This window comes from Rhinatrema bivittatum, chromosome 16 (genome assembly GCF_901001135.1).
Source record: "Rhinatrema bivittatum chromosome 16, aRhiBiv1.1, whole genome shotgun sequence".
Taxonomy (NCBI): Eukaryota; Metazoa; Chordata; class Amphibia; order Gymnophiona; family Rhinatrematidae; genus Rhinatrema; species Rhinatrema bivittatum.
The window spans coordinates 1,192,992-1,214,585 of record NC_042630.1 but is presented as its reverse complement, the minus strand read 5'-3'; the positions used below and the strand labels follow the sequence as shown (position 1 = coordinate 1,214,585).

The 21,594-nt window shown below is 52.6% G+C and overlaps 1 protein-coding gene across 2 annotated transcripts in view; it reads left to right on the top strand.

Moving 5' to 3' along the window:
* Nucleotides 1-6,043: 6,043 nt before the first annotated feature.
* ATN1 (atrophin 1) overlaps nucleotides 6,044-21,594 on the top strand; it is a 34,087-nt gene continuing 18,536 nt past the window's right edge. Inside the window, exons 1-6 of one of the 2 annotated variants that reach the window (XM_029580179.1) lie at nucleotides 6,044-6,841; nucleotides 10,939-10,995; nucleotides 12,013-12,150; nucleotides 13,735-13,848; nucleotides 13,973-15,729; nucleotides 18,159-18,381. In XM_029580179.1, the coding sequence (XP_029436039.1) occupies nucleotides 10,969-10,995; nucleotides 12,013-12,150; nucleotides 13,735-13,848; nucleotides 13,973-15,729; nucleotides 18,159-18,381 (2,259 nt within the window). In that variant the 5' untranslated portion in view covers nucleotides 6,044-6,841; nucleotides 10,939-10,968. Of the gene's footprint in view, nucleotides 6,842-10,857; nucleotides 10,996-12,012; nucleotides 12,151-13,734; nucleotides 13,849-13,972; nucleotides 15,730-18,158; nucleotides 18,382-21,594 lie in introns of both variants that reach the window. The other variant, XM_029580178.1, reaches the window with a different exon arrangement.

The window sequence follows — 21,594 nt, the reverse complement described above, 5'->3', positions numbered from 1 at the left end:
AGCTAAATAAACTTGAGTAGCTAGAAGATTTTACATAGTGAGCAGGCAGTACTCCAGTGTCAGATACAGTGTCAGATACATAGTGAGCAGTTAGCAGGCAGTACTCCAGTGTCAGATACAGTGTCAGATACATAGTGAGCAGTTAGCAGGCAGTACTCCAGTGTCAGATACAGTGTCAGATACATAGTGAGCAGTTAGCAGGCAGTACTCCAGTGTCAGATACAGTGTCAGATACATAGTGAGCAGTTAGCAGGCAGTACTCCAGTGTCAGATACAGTGTCAGATACATAGCGAGCAGTTAGCAGGCAGTACTCCAGTATCAGATACATAGTGAGCAGTTAGCAGGCAGTACTCCAGTGTCAAGATACATAGTGAGCATTTAGCAGGCAGTACTCCAGTGTCAGATACAGTGTCAGATACATAGTGAGCAGTTAGCAGGCAGTACTCCAGTGTCAGATACAGTGTCAGATACATAGTGAGCAGTTAGCAGGCAGTACTCCAGTGTCAGATACAGTGTCAGATACATAGTGAGCAGTTAGCAGGCAGTACTCCAGTGTCAGATATAGTGTCAGATACATAGTGAGCAGTTAGCAGGCAGTACTCCAGTGTCAGATACAGTGTCAGATACATAGTGAGCAGTTAGCAGGCAGTACTCCAGTGTCAGATACAGTGTCAGATACATAGCAGTTAGCAGGCAGTACTCCAGTGTCAGATACAGTTTCAGATACATAGTGAGCAGTTAGCAGGCAGTACTCCAGTGTCAGATACATAGCAGTTAGCAGGCAGTACTCCAGTGTCAGATACAGTGTCAGATACATAGTGAGCAGTTATCAGGCAGTACTCCAGTGTCAGATACAGTGTCAGATACATAGCAGTTAGCAGGCAGTACTCCAGTGTCAGATACAGTTTCAGATACATAGTGAGCAGTTAGCAGGCAGTACTCCAGTGTCAGATACATAGCAGTTAGCAGGCAGTACTCCAGTGTCAGATACAGTTTCAGATACATAGTGAGCAGTTAGCAGGCAGTACTCCAGTGTCAGATACAGTATCAGATACATAGTGAGCAGTTAGCAGGCAGTACTCCAGTGTCAGATACAGTGTCAGATACATAGCAGTTAGCAGGCAGTACTCCAGTGTCAGATACAGTGTCAGATACATAGTTAGCAGGTAGTACTCCAGTGTCAGATTCATAGTGAGCAGTTAGCAGGCAGTACTCCAGTGTCAGATACAGTGTCAGATACATAGTGAGCAGTTAGCGGGCAGTACTCCAGTGTCAGATTCAGTGCAGCAGGAGAATCAAAGCAGGTACAGAGTGCTGCAGATTAACAGAGGAATGCAGCTGGCACCTGCTCCGTAGTGACCTAGTTGGTACCAGCCTGGCTGCTTGTTGGCCTGTGGTGTCCCCAGATTAAACAATTTATGACTGAGGTCTACATTGGGAAAGTTAATTGAGTGCCGGGGTGCATTGACAGAGCTGCTTCTGTGAGACCCCCTGGAGAACTGTTCACTTCTGGAGATCTCTGCAAAAAGGCACTGATGAGCTAGAGGCAATAACATCAAAATGGTGCCTGGCAATTTTGGTCTTTATCTGTTCTTTCTCACCCTCAGAGTAATACATAACATACGGGACGATGCAGTACAGTTAGTCCGGGTTTGGACGTGCGTTTTCGACGCGCTAGCTTTACCCCTTATACAGTAAGGGGTAATAGCACATCGAAAACACACGTCCAAGTCCCCGAAACTAATAGCGCCCACAACATGAAAATGTATGTTGATGGCCCTATTAGTTATTCCCGCGCAATACAGAAAGGAAAATGTGCAGCCAAGCCGCACATTTTAATTTTGGCCGGCACCGGGGAAGTGCACAGAAAAGCGATATTAAGTCGGAGGCCCCCCCCCCCCCCCCCCCCCCAAAAAAAAGAAAATCTGCCCGGGGCCCGCGGGTTGGAAGATGGACGCTCAATTTAGCTGGAGTCCGTTTTCCGAACCCGTGGCTGTCAGCGGCCTCGAGAACCGACGCTGGAAAAATTGAGCTCCTGACGAAAAGGAGGCGCTAGGGACGCGCTAGTGTCCCTAGCGCCTCCTTATACTGAGGGCCCTCATTTGCATGTTCTTCCCCCCTGAATCGTGCGCACAGGAGAGTGGCCTGGGCGCTCGCCCGCTCTCCCGCGACTTTTACTGAATCGGCCTGATGGTAAAAAGCATCACCGGGCCCAGCTCCAGCGCCTCCAGACCTCCCTCCCTCCAGGCCTCAACACCCGCGTCCCAGCCAGACCCTCCCTGGCTCCAGGTCTAAGGTCCCCTCCTGGAAGCAGAGCTGCAGGCTGCAGCGCGGCCCTCCCTCCCCTCCTCTCCTTTGTGCGGTTGCTTGGTAACCGGGGAGGAGCGGCAGGGGAGAGGGATGGAAGTGAGGCCTGTGGAATTCCTCTCAGCCAGGCCTGAATACTCCCACACTGCTGCTTCTTAGGGAGTAAGTAAACACCCCATGACGCCCGCTGACTCACCCTCCAGCACTGGAAGGGGTAGCACCAAAAGTACCAATAGGTAATGCATTAAGGAGGAGGGTGCGGAGAGCTGGGGTCACCAAGCCTCAGCCACAAACCTTTCCTCACACTTCTACACAAAATGACAGAGTAACAGAAACGTCAGACGGACCACAAGCCCCCTCCCCTATAAGCCATAGTGTCTGACCATAGGGGGAGTCACTTTACCTCCTTGTGCCTCAGCTCTAATCCCCGGCTCTGTCACTGACTCTCTCTGTGTGTGACCTCAGGGGAGTCACTTTATCTCCCTGTGCCTCAGCTCTAATCCCCGGCTCTGTCACTGACTCTCTGTGTGTGACCTCAGGGGAGTCACTTTACCTCCTTGTGCCTCAGCTCTAATCCCCAGCTCTGTCACTGACTCTCTCTGTGTGTGACCTCAGGGGAGTCACTTTATCTCCCTGTGCCTCAGCTCTAATCCCCGGCTCTGTCACTGACTCTCTGTGTGTGACCCTGAGGGAGTCACTTTACCTCCTTGTGCCTCAGCTCTAATCCCCGGCTCTGTCACTGACTCTCTGTGTGTGACCTCAGGGGAGTCACTTTATCTCCCTGTGCCTCAGCTCTAATCCCCGGCTCTGTCACTGACTCTCTGTGTGTGACCTCAGGGGAGTCACTTTACCTCCTTGTGCCTCAGCTCTAATCCCCAGCTCTGTCACTGACTCTCTCTGTGTGTGACCTCAGGGGAGTCACTTTATCTCCCTGTGCCTCAGCTCTAATCCCCGGCTCTGTCACTGACTCTCTGTGTGTGACCCTGAGGGAGTCACTTTACCTCCTTGTGCCTCAGCTCTAATCCCCGGCTCTGTCACTGACTCTCTGTGTGTGACCTCAGGGGAGTCACTTTATCTCCCTGTGCCTCAGCTCTAATCCCCGGCTCTGTCACTGACTCTCTGTGTGTGACCCTGAGGGAGTCACTTTATCTCCCTGTGCCTCAGCTCTAATCCCCAGCTCTGTCACTGACTCTCTGTGTGTGACCTCAGAGAAGTCACTTTATCTCCCTGTGCCTCAGCTCTAATCCCCAGCTCTGTCACTGACTGTGTGTGACCTCAGGGGAGTCACTTTATCTCCCTGTGCCTCAGCTCTAATCCCCAGCTCTGTCACTGACTCTCTGTGTGTGACCTCAAGGGAGTCACTTTATCTCCCTGTGCCTCAGCTCTAATCCCCGGCTCTGTCACTGACTCTCTGTGTGTGACATTGGGGGAGTCACTTTATCTCCCTGTGCCTCAGCTCTAATCCCCGGCTCTGTCACTGACTCTCTGTGTGTGACCCTGAGGGAGTCACTTTATCTCCCTGTGCCTCAGCTCTAATCCCTGGCTCTGTCACTGACTGTGTGTGACCTCAGGGGAGTCACTTTATCTCCCTGTGCCTCAGCTCTAATCCCCAGCTCTGTCACTGACTCTCTGTGTGTGACCTCAAGGGAGTCACTTTATCTCCCTGTGCCTCAGCTCTAATCCCTGGCTCTGTCACTGACTCTCTGTGTGTGACCTCAGTGAAGTCACTTTATCTCCCTGTGCCTCAGCTCTAATCCCCAGCTCTGTCACTGACTGTGTGTGACCTCAGGGGAGTCACTTTATCTCCCTGTGCCTCAGCTCTAATCCCCAGCTCTGTCACTGACTCTCTGTGTGTGACCTCAAGGGAGTCACTTTATCTCCCTGTGCCTCAGCTCTAATCCCCGGCTCTGTCACTGACTCTCTGTGTGTGACCTCAGGGGAGTCACTTTATCTCCCTGTGCCTCAGCTCTAATCCCCAGCTCTGTCACTGACTCTCTGTGTGTGACCTCAAGGGAGTCACTTTATCTCCCTGTGCCTCAGCTCTAATCCCCGGCTCTGTCACTGACTCTCTGTGTGTGACATTGGGGGAGTCACTTTATCTCCCTGTGCCTCAGCTCTAATCCCCGGCTCTGTCACTGACTCTGTGTGTGACCTCAGGGGAGTCACTTTATCTCCCTGTGCCTCAGCTCTAATCCCCGGCTCTGTCACTGACTCTCTGTGGTGACCTCAGGGGGTGTCACTTTATCTCCCTGTGGTTCAGCTCTAATCCCCGGCTCTGTCACTGACTCTGTCTAACCATAGGGGGAGTCACTTTATCTCCCTGTGCCTCAGCTCTAATCCCCAGCTCTGTCACTGACTCTGTGTCTAACTATAGGGGGAGTCACTTTATTTTCCTGTGCCTCAGCTCTAATCCCCGGCTCTGTCACTGACTCTCTGTGTGTGACATTGGGGGAGTCACTTTATCTCCCTGTGCCTCAGCTCTAATCCCCGGCTCTGTCACTGACTCTGTGTGTGACCTCAGGGGAGTCACTTTATCTCCCTGTGCCTCAGCTCTAATCCCCGGCTCTGTCACTGACTCTCTGTGGTGACCTCAGGGGGTCTCACTTTATCTCCCTGTGGTTCAGCTCTAATCCCCGGCTCTGTCACTGACTCTGTCTAACCATAGGGGGAGTCACTTTATCTCCCTGTGCCTCAGCTCTAATCCCCAGCTCTGTCACTGACTCTGTGTCTAACTATAGGGGGAGTCACTTTATTTTCCTGTGCCTCAGCTCTAATCCCCGGCTCTGTCACTGTGAGTGTGACCTCAGGGGTCTCACTTTATCTCCCTGTGGTTCAGCTCTAATCCCCGGCTCTGTCACTGACTCTGTGTCTGACCATAGGGGGAGACACTTTACTTCCCTGTGCCTCAGCTCTAATCCCCAGCTCTGTCACTGATTCTCTGTGTGTGACCTTAGGGGGAGTCACTTTATCTCACTGTGCCTCAGTTCTAATCCCCAGCTCTGTCACTGACTGTCTGTGTGTGACCTCAGGGGAGTCACTTTATCTCCCTGTGCCTCAGCTCTAATCCCCGGCTCTGTCACTGACTCCCTGTGTGTGACCTCAGGGGAGTCACTTTATCTCACTGTGCCTCAGTTCTAATCCCCGGCTCTGTCACTGACTCTGTGTGTGACCTCAGGGGAGTCACTTTATCTCCCTGTGCCTCAGTTCTAATCCCAGGCTCTGTCACTGGCTCCCTGTGTGTGACCTCAGGGGAGTCACTTTATCTCCCTGTGCCTCAGCTCTAATCCCCGGCTCTGTCACTGGCTCTCTGTGTGTGACCTCAGGAGGAGTCATTTTATCTCTCTGTGCCTGAGTCCTAATCCCCACTCTAGGGGTAGATCTGTTAGTTCTAAAGCGTGCTGTATAATATAAATTCTAATATTTATTTTCTCTCCCCGCTGGAGCTATTGAGATGTTAATAAACTGCTCTGGATCCCAATCCACAAAGCCTCCCTCTCCTTGCTTGTGGCGCTCTCTCTCTCTCTCTCTCGCCCTCCTCTGCTTCCCGTCTTTTGTGCTGGAAAAGGATCAGGACAGGAGGAAGGGGCCTGTGTGTGCGTGTGTGTGTGCGTGTGTGTGTGTGTGTGCGTGTGTGTGTGTGCGTGTGTGTGTGTGCGTGTGAGTGCGTGTGTGTGTGTTTTTGTGTGTGTGTGTTTGTGTGTGTGCATGTGTGTGTGTCTGCGTGTGTGTGTGTGTGACTGTGTGTGTGTGTGTGTGTGTGTGGTGGGGGGAGCCTGTAACACGAGCGATCCCTCTGTGCACACTCACTGAACTAATCCCCAGACCCTGCACCCGTAAGATGAGCTTCCCGAGTTTTTTTTTCATCTGCATTTTTGGCTGAGCTCGGTCTCGGGTCCTCCCTCCTCCTGCTTTCTCCTTCCTATCCTATAGCAGGCTCTCCTCCTTCCTGCCTCCCTCCTTCTCTGCTCGCTCCTTCCTGTCGGATAGCAGTCTCTCCTCCTCCTCCTTTTCCTTGCACCCTGCAGGCCTCGGTCAGTTCAGGAGAGGGAGGGGCTGTCTCTCTGCACAAATCTTCACCGATTCTGGGGAGGGGGGGGGGAGGGCTCCTGCTCGTGCCCTCCAGAAAACATTCCTGCCTTCTGTCTGTCTGTCTGTCCGTCTCCTCGGCTGTGAGCTTCCAGAGGAGGAGGAGGGTCACCGCTGGATCTGGCTGGAGGAGGAGGAGGTGGACCGAGGGAGGGAGAGAGAGGGAGCCTTCCTCTCCGCCCGGGATCCAGAAGCGATCGCGTGCTCCCGAGGGGCAGGAAGGCGCTGCAGCCGCGGCGGAGGGGCAGAATCTGGCCGGCTTTACCCCCTCCCAGCCCCTGCCCCAGAGATCGGGGGAGGGGAGGGGGTGGAGAGCGGCTCTGCTGTTTCTCTCTCTCTCTCTCTCTCTCTCTCTCTTTCTGGATCTTTCCAAGCACTTGGAGGATTTTGTTCCGGGGGCCGCCGAGAGCCCCCCGAGACTTTTACCTTTGTGGAGGAATTTACCGGGTGAGTGACCGAGACTCCGCTGAACGGGTAATGTACCCTGGTGGAGGTGACTTGCTGGGGGGGTGATGTCTCTTAGAGACGGATGGATGTGTGTCGGGGAGATGTGTGTGTGGGTGAGGTCTTTTAGGGATATCTATAGAGATCTCTCTCTCTCTCTCTCTCTCTTTCTGTGTCGGAGTGATGTCTCTTGGAGATGGCTGGATGTGTGTATGTCTATAGTGAAGATGTCTCCTACAGAAGAATGGATGTGTGTGGGGAGAGATGTCTCTTAGAAGATGTGTGTGTGTGTGTAGTGAGAGCGAATTATTTTAGAGGTATATATGTGTGTGTGTGATGGGAATGATGTCTCTTAGTACTGTCTATCTCTATATACTTATATAGATAGAGAGAGAGAGAGAGAGAGAGATAGTGATGTCTCTCAGAGATGGATATGTCCGTGTTTGTATAGGGAATGATGTCTCTTAGAGACGGATACATCTGTGTGTGGGAGGGGAGGGGAGTGATGTCTCCTAGAGATGGATGTGTGTGTTTGTGAGATGTTGTTTCTTAAAGATGGGTGGATGTCTGTGTCTGAGTGAGTGATGTGGCTGAGAAATGGATATAGATGTGTGTGAGGAGCAATGTTTCTCAGAGACGAATATGTCACAGTGATGTCTCTTAGAGATGGATGTGTGGGGGGGGGGGGGGGGGCAGGAGAACTGATGTCTCTTAGTAATGGATGTGTGTGGGGGGGAGTGATGTCTCCAAGAGATTAATGTGTATATGTGGGAGACTAGGTGATGTCTATTTTAGGTGGATTCATATGTGTGCAGGGAGATGTCTCTTACTTATAAATGTATACATCTTACTGATGGAGGTGATGTCTCTTACAAATATATGTGTCTCTGTGATGTGATGTCTCTTAGAGATGGATATGTGTATGGATGGTATGATTTCTTATAGTGATGGATATATCTAGATAGTGATGTCTCTTTGAAATGGGCTTGTGTATATGTGAGCAGATAATGATGTCTCTTAGTGATATCTTTTAGAGATGGTGGTGATGTCTCTTTGTGATATATTGTCAGGGGGGCAGGGAGGGGATGCCTCCTAGTGCTAGATGTGTATATAGAGTGATAGGTCTTTGTGACTTAATGGATATATGTGTGTTAGGGTGATATCAATTTGTGATGAATAAGTATTTGTAGGGGGGTGTTGAAGTCTCTTAATGATGGATATGTGTATGTGGGTGGGTGTTAAAAGTCTCTTAGTGATGGAAATCATGTGTGTGTGTGTGTAGGGGGGTATTGAAGTCTCATAGTGATGGATATGTGTGTGTGATGGGTATGAAGTCTTTTAACGATGGATAAGTATGGAGGGGGTTGAAGTCTCTTAGTGATGGATATGTGTGTGGGGTGATATCTATTAGTGATGGATATTTGTGTTGGAGGGTGCTATCTTAGTGTGAGGGGGTGATATCTCTTAGTGATGGATATATGTTGGGGGGTTGAATTCTCAGTGATGGCTATGTGTGTGAGGGTATTTGAAGTCTCTTGATATGTGTGTGGTGGGTTGAAGTTTCTTGATGGATATGTGTGTGTGGAGGTGGGGCTTTGAAGTCTCTTAGTGATGGTTATGAGTGTGTGGAGGTGTTTTAAGTCTCTTAGTGATGGATATGTGTGTGTGTGTGGGGGTGTTTGAAGTCTCTTAGTGATGGATATGTGTGTGTGTGGGGTGTTTGAAGTATCTTAGTGATGGATAAGTGTGTGTGATGGGGTATGAAGTCCCATAGTGATGGATAAGTGTGTGGGGTTGAAGTCTCTTAGATATGGATATATGTGTGGGGTGATATCTATTACTGATGGATATTTCTGTTGGAGGGTGTGATTTCTCTTAGTGATGAATATGTGTGGGGGGGTTGAAGTTTCTTAGTGATGATGATGTGTGTATGTTGGTGTGATATCTCAAACTGATGGATTTGTGTGTGTTGGGGGGTTTGAAGTCAGTGATGGCTATGTGTGTGAGGGTATTTGAAGTCTCTTGATGGATATGCGTGTGGTGGGTTGAAGTCTCTTGATGGATATGTGTGTGTGGAGGTAGGGACTTTAAAGTCTCTTAGTGATGGATATATGTGCATGTTGGGGTGATATCTTTTATTGATGGATATGTGTGGAGTTGGGGCTTTGAAATCTCTGATGGATATGTGCGGTTTGGAGTCTCTTAGTGTTGTGTGTGTGTGTGTGTGTGTGTGTGTATGTGTGTGTGTAGCGGGATGTTGAAGTCTCTTAGTGATGGATATGTGTGTTTGGGGGCGTGTTTGAAGACTCTTAGTGATGGATATGTGTATGTGTGTAGGGGGTACTGAAGTCTCTTAGTGATGGATTTGTACAGGGGGTACTGAAGTCTCTTAGTGATGGATTTGTGTGGGGAGGGGGTTGAAGTCTCTTAGTGATGGATATGTGTGTTTGAGGGGGTGTTTGAAGTCTCTTACTGATGGATATGTGTGTGTGATGTGGTATGAAGTCTCTTAGTGATGGATATGTATGGGGGCTTTGAAGTCTCTTGGTGATGGATATGAGTGTATTTTGGCATATCTCTTAGTGTTGTATATATGTGTGTGTGTGTGTGTGTGTATGTGTGTGTGTGTAGGGGGATGTTGAAGTCTCTTAGTAATGGATGTGTGTGTGTAGGGGGTTGAAGTCTCTTAGTGATGGATATGTGTGTTTGGGGGGGGTGTTTGAAGTCTCTTAGTGATGGATGTGTGTGTTTGGGGACGTGTTTGAAGTCTCTTAGTGATGGATATGTGTATGTGTGTAGGGGGTACTGAAGTCTCTTAGTGATGGATTTGTGTGGGGAGGGGGTTGAAGTCTCTTAGTGATGGATATGTGTGTGTGATGTGGTATGAAGTATCTTAGTGATGGATATGTATGGGGGCTTTGAAGTCTCTTGGTGATGGATATGAGTGTATTTTGGCATATCTCTTAGTGATGGATATGTGTGTGTGTGTGTGTGTGTAGGGGGGTATTGAAGTCTCTTAGTGATGGATGTGTATGGGGGGGGGTTGAAGTCTCGTAGTGATGGATATGTGTGTGGGGTGATATCTATTAGTGATGGATATTTGTGTTGGAGGGTGATGTCTTAGTGTGGGGGTGATATTTCTTAGTGATGGATATGTGATGGGGGGTTGAAGTCTCTTAGTGATAATATGTGTGTATGTTGGTGTGATATCTCAGACTGATGTATATGTGTGTGTGTTGGGTTTGAAGTCTCAGTGATGGCTATATGTGTGAGGGTATTTGAAGTCTCTTAATGATGGATGTGTGTGTGGTGGGTTGAAGCCTTTTGATGGATATATATGTGTGGAGGTGAGGCTTTAAAGCCTCTTAGTGATGGATATGTGTGCATGTTGAGGTGATATCATTTACTGATGAATATGTGTGGAGTTGGGGATTTGAAGTCTCAGTGATGGATATGTGTGTGATATCTCTTAGTGATGATATGTGTGGGGCTGAAGTCTTTTAATGATTGGGTATGTTTATGGAGTGGGGCTTTGAAGTCTTCCATTGAAGGTTTGTGTGGGGTGGGGTTGAAGTCTGTTAGTGAAGGATATGTGTGTGTACTGGGGATTGATGAATGGATGCATGTAGGGGGGTTGATATCTCTTAGTGGTGAAGGAATGTGTGTGTTGGGGTTGAAGTCTTGGTGATGGGTGGATGTATATGTGGGTGGTGATGTGTGTAAGCAGGGTAATAGCTCAGTAATTGCAGGAACTGGTGATGTCTAGTTAATGGCCGGTATTATAATTTCTCTTAGCGGTGGTAGCGTGGCTGGGCTTGATGTCTCAGCAAGCTGATGTCTCTCAGTCATGACTTTGGAGCAGGGCTGTGTCTGTGTTTGTGGGAAGTAGTTTGGTGGGGGAGATGGGGTATCTTTCAGGAATGCCTGTGGGGGGGGGGGAAGGGAGGGAATGGGGTTGGGGGCTGTATGTAGGACGTTGCCGCTTTTATTTTCACACCCTCTTGCTGTCTGGTTTCTAGTGCCTTCCTGTCCATAGAGAGCGTGGTGGAGAGACCTCAGCGTGAAGAGACACATCACAATATATGTTTTCACCCACCCAGGTGGAGAATGGGGGCTTGGAACCCAGGAATATGAAAACTCGTCAGAACAAGGATTCTGTGAGTTTCCGTCCCACTTCCAGGGATCACTTGCACTTTTTTTTCTTGTGATCAGAATTTAAATATGGCTGGAGACATGTAAACAACCTTCCTACAGACACGTAAAGGTTTCCTAGACCTACAAACAATGCCAGATGTAGAGAGAGTGCGGTAAAACTGCCCTGAAATTCAGTGCCCACACAGAAAGAAAATGCAGTAAGCAAATGGTTTACTAATACAGCAGGATTTAAAAAAATATGCAGACCCAGTTAAAATATGAGCCCAGGGGAGAGAGGAAAATCCGCTGTCTCTCCCTTCTATGTGCAGAAAATGTGCTTTGTGCATGTAAATCGTATTTTAAAGTATAAAATCCAAATACTCTGCCCACACACTAGCATTAGTGCTGGGAACTGTACTCCACCTCGGACTAGGAGTTAAGCTTCCAGCGCTAAAACAACATGAGGTAAGCGAGTGCACCTTTCTACTCCGGGGGGTAATAGCTGATGCCATCATTTGCATGGGATTTGCATGAGAGGGCGCTAACCTCTTGTTGTGCACAAAACTCTTTGCTGCATTGGCTGTAAACTTTGCACCTTACTACATTGGCCCCGATATTTCCAAGTGCATATAAATGTTGCTAGAGAGCTGTAAGCAGAGACTTACAAACAGCATTGCTAGAGAAGTGTGAACAACGTTGCTCAGTGCACGTAAACATTGCTAGACTTGTACTTTACTAGAGATGTGTAAACATTGCTGGCTGTATAAAAACCATTGCAAGAGATGTGTAAACATTGCTGGCTGTATAAAAACCATTGCAAGAGATGTGTAAACATTGCTGGCTGTATAAAAACCATTGCAAGAGATGTGTAAACATTGCTAAGAGTACGTGGAAAGCTGTTACTAGGACCAGGTAAACTGATTAGCTGGAGACTTAGGAACATTCTTACGGATGTATAAAGAATACAAACATTCAGAGAGTGCCCTAAAGGCAGGAGTCTGTTGTATTTTGCATCTTCCTGTGTCCCCTTCCCACTACAGATGTCTATGAGGAGTGGGAGGAAGAAGGAGAGTCCTGGCCCTGGAGAGGAGCGAAGGTCCCGTGGTCGCGCATCCCCTGGAGGCGTCAGCACCTCCAGCAGTGACAGCAAAGTGGAAAAGAGTCGCCAGAATGGCAAGGTAGAGAGAAGAGGGGAGGCTCTGCTATTGGGGAGATTAGAGTATAGGATGTGTAAAGTGATTTACTGAAGATAAATTGGTGGTAGCAGTGGGATTGGGAGCTGGGTCTGCAGGTGTCTCATCTATGAGTGACTCCAGGCTAAAGGTCCCACAGTGAGAGTTGGTGGTAGCAGTGGGATTGGGAGTTGGGTCTGCAGGTGTCTCAGCTACGAGTGACTCCAGGCTGAAGGTCACAGAGTGAGAGTTGGTGGTAGCAGTGGGATTGGGAGTTGAGTCTGCAGGTGTCTCAGCTACGACTGACTCCAGGCTGAAGGTCACAGGGTGGTAGCAGTGGGATTGGGAGCTGGGTCTGCAGGTGTCTCAGCTCCGAGAGACTCTGTGATGAAGGTCACAGAGTGAGAGTTGGTGGTAGCAGTGGGATTGGGAGCTGGGTCTGCAGGCGTCTCAGCTCTGAGTGACTCCAGGCTGAAGGTCACAGAGTGAGAGTTGGTAGTACAGTGGGATTGGGAGCTACGTCTGCAGGTGTCTCAGCTATGAGTGACTCCAGGCTGAAGGTCACAGAGTGAGAGTTGGTGGTAGCAGTGGGATTGGGAGCTAGGTCTGCAGGTGTCTTAGCTCTGAGTGACTCCAGGCTGAAGGTCACAGAGTGAGAGTTGGTGGTAGCAGTGGGATTGGGAGCTGGGTCTGCAGGTGTCTCAGCTCTGAGTGACTCCAGGCTGAAGGTCTCACAGTGAGAGTTGGTGGTAGCAGTGGGATTGGGAGCTAGGTCTGCAGGTGTCTTAGCTCTGAGTGACTCCAGGCTGAAGGTCACAGAGTGAGAGTTGGTGGTAGCAGTGGGATTGGGAGCTGGGTCTGCAGGTATCTCAGCTCTGAGTGACTCCAGGCTGAAGGTCACACAGTGAGAGTTGGTGGTAGCAGTGGGATTGGGAGCTAGGTCTGCAGGTGTCTTAGCTCTGAGTGACTCCAGGCTGAAGGTCACATAGCGAGAGTTGGTGGTAGCAGTGGGATTGGGAGCTGGGTCTGCAGGTGTCTCAGCTATGAGTGATTCCAGGCTGAGGGTCACACAGTGAGAGTTGGTGTCAGGAGTGGGATTGGGAGCTGGGTCTGCAGGTGTCTCAGCTCTGAGTGACTCCAGGCTGAAGATCACAGAGTGAATGTAGTGGGATTGGGAGCTGGGTCTGCAGGTGTCTCAGCTATGAGTGATTCCAGGCTGAGGGTCACACAGTGAGAGTTGGTGGCAGGAGTGGGATTGGGAGCTGGGTCTGCAGGTGTCTCAGCTCTGAGTGATTCCAGGCTGAAGGTCACATAGCGAGAGTTGGTGGTAGCAGTGGGATTGGGAGCTGGGTCTGCAGGTGTCTCAGCTATGAGTGATTCCAGGCTGAGGGTCACACAGTGAGAGTTGGTGGCAGGAGTGGGATTGGGAGCTGGGTCTGCAGGTGTCTCAGCTATGAGTGATTCCAGGCTGAAGGTCACATAGCGAGAGTTGGTGGTAGCAGTGGGATTGGGAGCTGGGTCTGAGTGTAATGCACAGAGAGCGGTAGGACTCCCTGTGCGCCACTGACTACCTTTCTCTCATCTCCACAGAAGGGCAGGGTTGAGGACACTTGTACGCTGAAAAACAGCAAACGAGGGCATGAGAAAGACACATCAGAGAGTGAGGGAGAGGAGCCCAATCTCCCCAAGAAGGCGAAGACAGAGGTGAGTGCAGCAGAGACCCAGCATCATGAGAGCAAGAAGCAGAAGTATTGAGAGATGTGGGCAAGAGGAGGAGAGCGCTGGGGCAGTAATGGATTTCCCTGTCTGATCTCTCCCACTCCCGTAGCCCCCAGAGATCACTCGGCCCGTGCCCCCTCTCTCCCCGTCAGATGTCGACAGCCTGGACGGACAGAGCGGGAATGAGGACAGCAGCAGCGACTCCCGGGACATTGACCAGGACAACCGCAGCACCTCCCCTAGCGTGCACAGCCCCGGCAGCGTGGAGAGCGACTCCGACTCCTCCATCATCTCCCAGGGCCCCGCCAAACCCTACTCCAAGCTCTTCCCTCCTGCCAGTGCCCAGGTCCCAGGGGATCACTCCCTGCAGGGCCCCAAGCAGCCCGAGGGGACCTTCTCTTCCCTGGCGGACCCTGCTGCAGGCCCGGCCACGCCTCAAGTCGAGTCTCAGGCTTCCCGGATCTTCCAGGCCCAGCCTGTGCTGCTTCCTGCTTCTTCCCACCTTCCACCGTCCCCCTCCCTGCCCCATGCCCAGCTGTATCCCGGCCCCCAGCCAGGCCTCAAGGGGCCCCCCCAGGACCGGGAGCTACTTCTGCCCATGAAGCACCCTCCTCCCACCACCCCCATCTCACTGGCCGGAGGCGCAGGCTCCCAGAAACCTTCAGGGGCTCCCTCTGCTTCCTTTCCTCACGTCTCGTCCAGCCTCCCTCCACCCCCAGCACTGCGTCCCCTCAACACATCCCCCGGGCCCCTGCTGGGGCATCTGAACGCGTCCCCGTCTGCAGGCCCCTCAGCCGTCCCGCAGCAGCAGGCGGGTCCTCCAGGGCTGGAGAAAGGCTCCCAGCCCCTGCCCCCAGCCTCGGCCGGGACCCCCGTGCGATACCCCTACCCCCAGCACTACCCTGCCTCGCAGGCTGCCCAGGGTCACTCGTCCAGCTACGGACACAGCTACCCGGCCAGCGGCCTGAGTGTCGCCAGCCAGCCCCCCAAGTACAGCCAGCCCGTCTGGAGCCAGTCACTGCCCTACAGCCGGCCCCTGCCCCCAAACTTCCCCCAGGGCTCCCACATGCAGGGCAGCCAGCAGCAGCCGCCCCCCGCCAGCTCGCTCTCCCAGCCCCCTGGGGCTGCCTTCGGCCAGCAGGCAGCGGAGACCCCCCACCCGCCAGCCTCGTCCCAGCCCCCGGCTCAGCTCTACCAGAGCCTGCTCAGCACCTCGCCCACTGCCTCCACCTACACCCTGTCCGCCTCGCTGTCCTCCCTGAGACCTTATCCTCCCGGGGCCCCCCACGTGCCCCCGTCCCACCCATCAGCGTCCTTCAGCCAGGCCCCTCCCCCGCCCCCCGGCAACCAGGGCCACTACCCTCTCCCGCCTCACCCTCCGGCCCACACCTTCCCCGCCCCTCCTCCCCCCCCTCACGCCCCCGTCACCTCCGCCCCCCCCGCCGCAGTGTCCACAGTGATTGCCGCCTGCAAGACCTCATCTCCTCCGGCCGGGTCAGCCGCAGGCCCCCACAAGAGGCCTTCCTCCCCCGCTCCGGCCCTGCTGGCCTACAGGACAGGGACTCCACCCACCCAGCCCCTGCCGGGTCCCCCCGCATACAGAGGGTCCTCGCCCTCGGCACCAGCAGCCTCCCAGGGCTACAGACCCGCCACACCGCCACTTCCCCCGTCCTTGACCCCAGCCACGCTCCAGGCCCCTGCAACGCCCAATGTGGCCCCGGCCGTCCCAGCCCTGGCCTCCGTCCAAGTGAAGCAGGAGCCAGCTGAGGACTACGAAGCTGCAGAGAGTCCCCTGCTGCCAGCTCAGAGCCCGTCACCAGCGCCAAAGGCAGTGGATATGCCCAGCCATGCCAGCCAGTCTGCCAGGTAAGGAGTCCTAATGCCTCTGCTCTCGCTGGGGCGCAGCCTCATCTCTCAGTGTCTTATCTCACCCCCCTGAGCTCCCGGATATGCCCAGCCATGCCAGCCAGTCTGCCAGGTAAGGAGTCCTAATGCCTCTGCTCTCGCTGGGGCGCAGCCTCATCTCTCAGTGTCTTATCTCACCCCCCTGAGCTCCCGGATATGCCCAGCCATGCCAACCAGTCTGCCAGGTAAGGAGCCCTAATGCCTCTGCTCTCGCTGGGGTGCAGCCTCATCTCTCAGTGTCTTATCTCACCCCCCTGAGCTCCCCGGATATGCCCAGCCATGCCAGCCAGTCTGCCAGTAAGGAGTCCTAATGCCTCTGCTCTCGCTGGGCGCAGCCTCATCTCTCAGTGTCTTATCTCACCCCCCTGAGCTCCCGGATATGCCTAGCCATGCCAGCCAGTCTGTCAGGTAAAGAGCCCTAATGCCTCTGCTCTCGCTGGGGTGCAGCCTCATCTCTCAGTGTCTTATCTCACCCCCCTGAGCTCCCGGATATGCCCAGCCATGCCAGCCAGTCTGCCAGGTAAGGAGTCCTAATGCCTCTGCTCTCGCTGGGGCGCAGCCTCATCTCTCAGTGCCTTATCTCACCCCCCTGAGCTCCCGGATATGCCCAGCCATGCCAGCCAGTCTGTCAGGTAAAGAGCCCTAATGCCTCTGCTCTCGCTGGGGTGCAGCCTCAGCTCTCAGTGTCTTATCTCACCCCCCTGAGCTCCCGGATATGCCCAGTCATGCCAGCCAGTCTGCCAGGTAAGGAGTCCTAATGCCTCTGCTCTCGCTGGGGCGCAGCCTCATCTCTCAGTGTCTTATCTCACCCCCCTGAGCTCCCGGATATGCCCAGCCATGCCAGCCAGTCTGTCAGGTAAAGAGCCCTAATGCCTCTGCTCTCGCTGGGGCGCAGCCTCATCTCTCAGTGTCTTATCTCACCCCCCTGAGCTCCCGGATATGCCCAGCCATGCCAGCCAGTCTGTCAGGTAAAGAGCCCTAATGCCTCTGCTCTCGCTGGGGTGCAGCCTCAGCTCTCAGTGTCTTATCTCACCCCCCTGAGCTCCCGGATATGCCCAGCCATGCCAGCCAGTCTGTCAGGTAAAGAGCCCTAATGCCTCTGCTCTCGCTGGGGTGCAGCCTCAGCTCTCAGTGTCTTATCTCACCCCCCTGAGCTCCCGGATATGCCCAGCCATGCCAACCAGTCTGCCAGGTAAGGAGTCCTAATGCCTCTGCTCTCGCTGGGGCGCAGCCTCATCTCTCAGTGTCTTATCTCACCCCCCTGAGCTCCCGGATATGCCCAGCCATGCCAACCAGTCTGCCAGGTAAGGAGCCCTAATGCTCTCGCTGGGGAGCAGCCTCATCTCTCAGTGTCTTATCTCACCCCCCTGAGCTCCCGGATATGCCCAGCCATGCCAGCCAGTCTGTCAGGTAAAGAGCCCTAATGCCTCTGCTCTCGCTGGGGTGCAGCCTCAGCTCTCAGTGTCTTATCTCACCCCCCTGAGCTCCCGGATATGCCCAGCCATGCCAGCCAGTCTGCCAGGTAAAGAGCCCTAATGCCTCTGCTCTCGCTGGGGAGCAGCCTCAGCTCTCAGTGTCTTATCTCACCCCCCTGAGCTCCCGGATATGCCCAGCCATGCCAACCAGTCTGCCAGGTAAAGAGCCCTAATGCCTCTGCTCTTGCTCGGGCGCAGCCTCATCTCTCAGTGTCTTATCTCACCCCCCTGAGCTCCCGGATATGCCCAGCCATGCCAACCAGTCTGCCAGGTAAGGAGCCCTAATGCCTCTGCTCTCACTGGGGTGCAGCCTCAGCTCTCAGTGTCTTATCTCACCCCCCTGAACTCCCGGATATGCCCAGCCATGCCAACCAGTCTGCCAGGTAAGCAGCCCTAATGCCTCTGCTCTCGCTGGGGTGCAGCCTCATCTCTCAGTGTCTTATCTCACCCCTCTGAGCTCCCAGGAAGGTGCCGGTTGGGCTTCAGGGGGGGCCTACATTCAAATTGTTTATTGTGGGGGGGGTGGCCTGTAGGCCATCTATGTTTTTGAAATATTTTGAGAGGGAGGGGAGTTTCGGTGCAATCCCCAGTATTTGTTTCCCTGGGGTGTGGGACCAGGTCAGCGAGCCTGCTAAGGATTTTATTTTTCATTTTCGCTTGCCACTTAACCGGCTGCAGGCTTTCAACGTAGCCAGTAAAGGTAAAGTTAATGCGGGAACAAACAGAGGTATCCAGATAACTTCAGCAGAACATTTTATCTCACAGAATAAATCTGATAAGCTTTCCGCTAAAGTTGGTGGGATAGGTTCTTTGCTGTCTGATGTTGGGAATACAGTGCGTGCCTTTCTCAGCAGCTCACTCTCATGACGGCGTGTTTCTCCGTTCTTATGGCATTCTCTTATTAACTTTCCTCAGGTTTAACAAGCTTTTGGACCGAGGATTTAACTCTTGCTCCCGCACTGATCTCTGCTTCGTCCCCCTGGAGGGCTCAAAGCTTGCCAAGAAGCGAGCTGATCACGCAGAAAGAGTGCGCAAGGAGGCAGAGCAAAAAGCCCGAGAGGAGAAGGAACGGGAGAGGGAGAGAGAACGGGAAAAGGAGAGAGAACGGGAGAGGGAGAGAGAGCTGGAGAGAAACATGGTATGAGAACGTAAAAACCTGCCTCTATAAGTGAAGCTGAACTTGGTGCTGTAAAAATTGTCAGGTCAATAAAACTATCAGAATCTGTGAGGGAAGCTTATCCTGCCACTGCCTGTGCTGTTCCTGCTCACTGTTGGGGCAGTGTGTGTGAGATGAAAAGAGGGGCAGTGTTTGCATGTGTATGGTGGGTTAGTGTGTGTGAGGCTTACCCTGCTGCTGTACCTGTTGTGTGTTAGGGCAGTGTGTGTGAGGTGAAAGGGTGGGGCAGTGTTTGCATGTGTATGGTGGGTTAGTGTGTGTGAGGCTTACCCTGCTGCTGTACCTGTGTGTGTTAGGGCAGTGTGTGTGAGATGAAAAGAGGGGCAGTGTTTGCATGTGTATGGTGGGTTAGTGTGTGTGAGGCTTACCCTGCTGCTGTACCTGTTGTGTGTTAGGGCAGTGTGTGTGAGATGAAAGGGTGGGGCAGTGTTTGCATGTGTTTGGTGGGTTAGTGTGTGTGAGGCTTACCCTGCTGCTGTACCTGTTGTGTGTTAGGGCAGTGTGTGTGATATGAAAAGAGGGGCGGTGTTTGCATGTGTATGGTGGGTTAGTGTGTGTGAAGCTTACCCTGCTGCTGTACCTGTTGTGTGTTAGGGCAGTGTGTGTGAGATGAAAAGAGGGGCAGTGTTTGCATGTGTATGGTGGGTTAGTGTGTGTGAGGCTTACCCTGCTGCTGTAGCTGTTGTGTGTTAGGGCAGTGTGTGTGAGGTGAAAGGGTGGGGCAGTGTTTGCATGTGTATGGTGGGTTAGTGTGTGTGAGGCTTACCCTGCTGCTGTACCTGTTGTGTGTTAGGGCAGTGTGTGTGAGGTGAAAGGGTGGGGCAGTGTTTGCATGTGTATGGTGGGTTAGTGTGTGTGAGGCTTACCCTGCTGCTGTACCTGTTGTGTGTTAGGGCAGTGTGTGTGAGGTGAAAGGGTGGGGCAGTGTTTGCATGTGTATGGTGGGTTAGTGTATGTGAGGCTTACCCTGCTGCTGTACCTGTTGTGTGTTAGGGCAGTGTGTGTGAGATGAAAGGGTGGGGCAGTGTTTGCATGTGTTTGGTGGGTTAGTGTGTGTGAGGCTTACCCTGCTGCTGTACCTGTTGTGTGTTAGGGCAGTGTGTGTGAGATGAAAAGAGGGGCAGTGTTTGCATGTGTATGGTGGGTTAGTGTGTGTGAAGCTTACCCTGCTGCTGTACCTGTTGTGTGTTAGGGCAGTGTGTGTGAGATGAAAAGAGGGGCAGTGTTTGCATGTGTATGGTGGGTTAGTGGTGTGAGGCTTACCCTGCTGCTGTACCTGTTGTGTGTTAGGGCAGTGTGTGTGAGGTGAAAGGGTGGGGCAGTGTTTGCATGTGTATGGTGGGTTAGTGTGTGTGAGGCTTACCCTGCTGCTGTACCTGTGTGTGTTAGGGCAGTATGTGTGAGATGAAAGGGGGGGCAGTGTTTGCATGTGTATGGTGGGTTAGTGTGTGTGAAGCTTACCCTGCTGCTGTACCTGTTGTGTGTTAGGGCAGTGTATGTGAGGTGAAAGGGTGGGGGGCAGTGTTTGCATGTGTATGGTGGGTTAGTGTGTGTGAGGCTTACCCTGCTGCTGTACCTGTGTGTGTTAGGGCAGTGTGTATGAGATGAAAGGGGGGGCAGTGTTTGCATGTGTATGGTGGGTTAGTGTGTGTGAAGCTTACCCTGCTGCTGTACCTGTTGTGTGTTAGGGCAGTGTATGTGAGGTGAAAGGGTGGGGGGCAGTGTTTGCATGTGTATGGTGGGTTAGTGTGTGTGAGGCTTACCCTGCTGCTGTACCTGTTGTGTGTTAGGGCAGTGTGTGTGAGGTGAAAGGGTGGGGGCAGTGTTTGCATGTGTATGGTGGGTTAGTGTGTGTGAGGCTTACCCTGCTGCTGTACCTGTTGTGTGTTAGGGCAGTGTGTGTGAGATGAAAGGGGGGGGGCAGTGTTTGCCTGTGTATGGTGGGTTAGTGTGTGTGAGGCTTACCCTGCTGCTGTACCTGTTGTGTGTTAGGGCAGTGTGTGTGAGGTGAAAGGGTGAGGCAGTGTTTGCCTGTGTATGGTGGGTTAGTGTGTGTGAGGCTTACCCTGCTGCTGTACCTGTTGTGTGTTAGGGCAGTGTGTGTGAGGTGAAAGGGTGGGGCAGTGTTTGCCTGTGTATGGTGGGTTAGTGTGTGTGAGGCTTACCCTGCTGCTGTACCTGTTGAGTGTTAGGGCAGTGTGTGTGTGAGATAAAGGGTGGGGCAGTGTTTGCATGTGTATGGTGGGTTAGTGTGTGTGAGGCTTACCCTGCTGCTGTACCTGTTGTGTGTTAGGGCAGTGTGTGTGAGGTGAAAGGGTGGGGCAGTGTTTGCATGTGTATGGTGGGTTAGTGTGTGTGAGGCTTACCCTGCTGCTGTACCTGTTGTGTGTTAGGGCAGTGTGTGTGAGGTGAAAGGGTGGGGCAGTGTTTGCCTGTGTATGGTGGGTTAGTGTGTGTGAGGCTTACCCTGCTGCTGTACCTGTTGTGTGTTAGGGCAGTGTGTGTGAGATGAAAGGGTGGGGCAGTGTTTGCATGTGTATGGTGGGTTAGTGTGTGTGAGGCTTACCCTGCTGCTGTACCTGTGTGTGTTAGGGCAGTGTGTGTGAGATGAAAGGGGGGGCAGTGTTTGCATGTGTATGGTGGGTTAGTGTGTGTGAAGCTTACCCTGCTGCTGTACCTGTTGTGTGTTAGGGCAGTGTGTGTGAGGTGAAAGGGTGGGGCAGTGTTTGCATGTGTATGGTGGGTTAGTGTGTGTGAAGCTTACCCTGCTGCTGTACCTGTTGTGTGTTAGGGCAGTGAATGTGAGGTGAAAGGGTGGGGGGCAGTGTTTGCATGTGTATGGTGGGTTAGTGTGTGTAAGGCTTACCCTGCTGCTGTACCTGTTGTGTGTTAGGGCAGTGTGTGTGAGGTGAAAGGGTGGGGCAGTGTTTGCATGTGTATGGTGGGTTAGTGTGTGTGAAGCTTACCCTGCTGCTGTACCTGTTGTGTGTTAGGGCAGTGTGTGTGAGATGAAAGGGTGGGGCAGTGTTTGCCTGTGTATGGTGGGTTAGTGTGTGTGAGGCTTACCCTGCTGCTGTACCTGTTGTGTGTTAGGGCAGTGTGTGTGAGATGAATGGGTGGGGGGCAGTGTTTGCCTGTGTTTGGTGGGTTAGTGTGTGTGAGGCTTACCCTGCT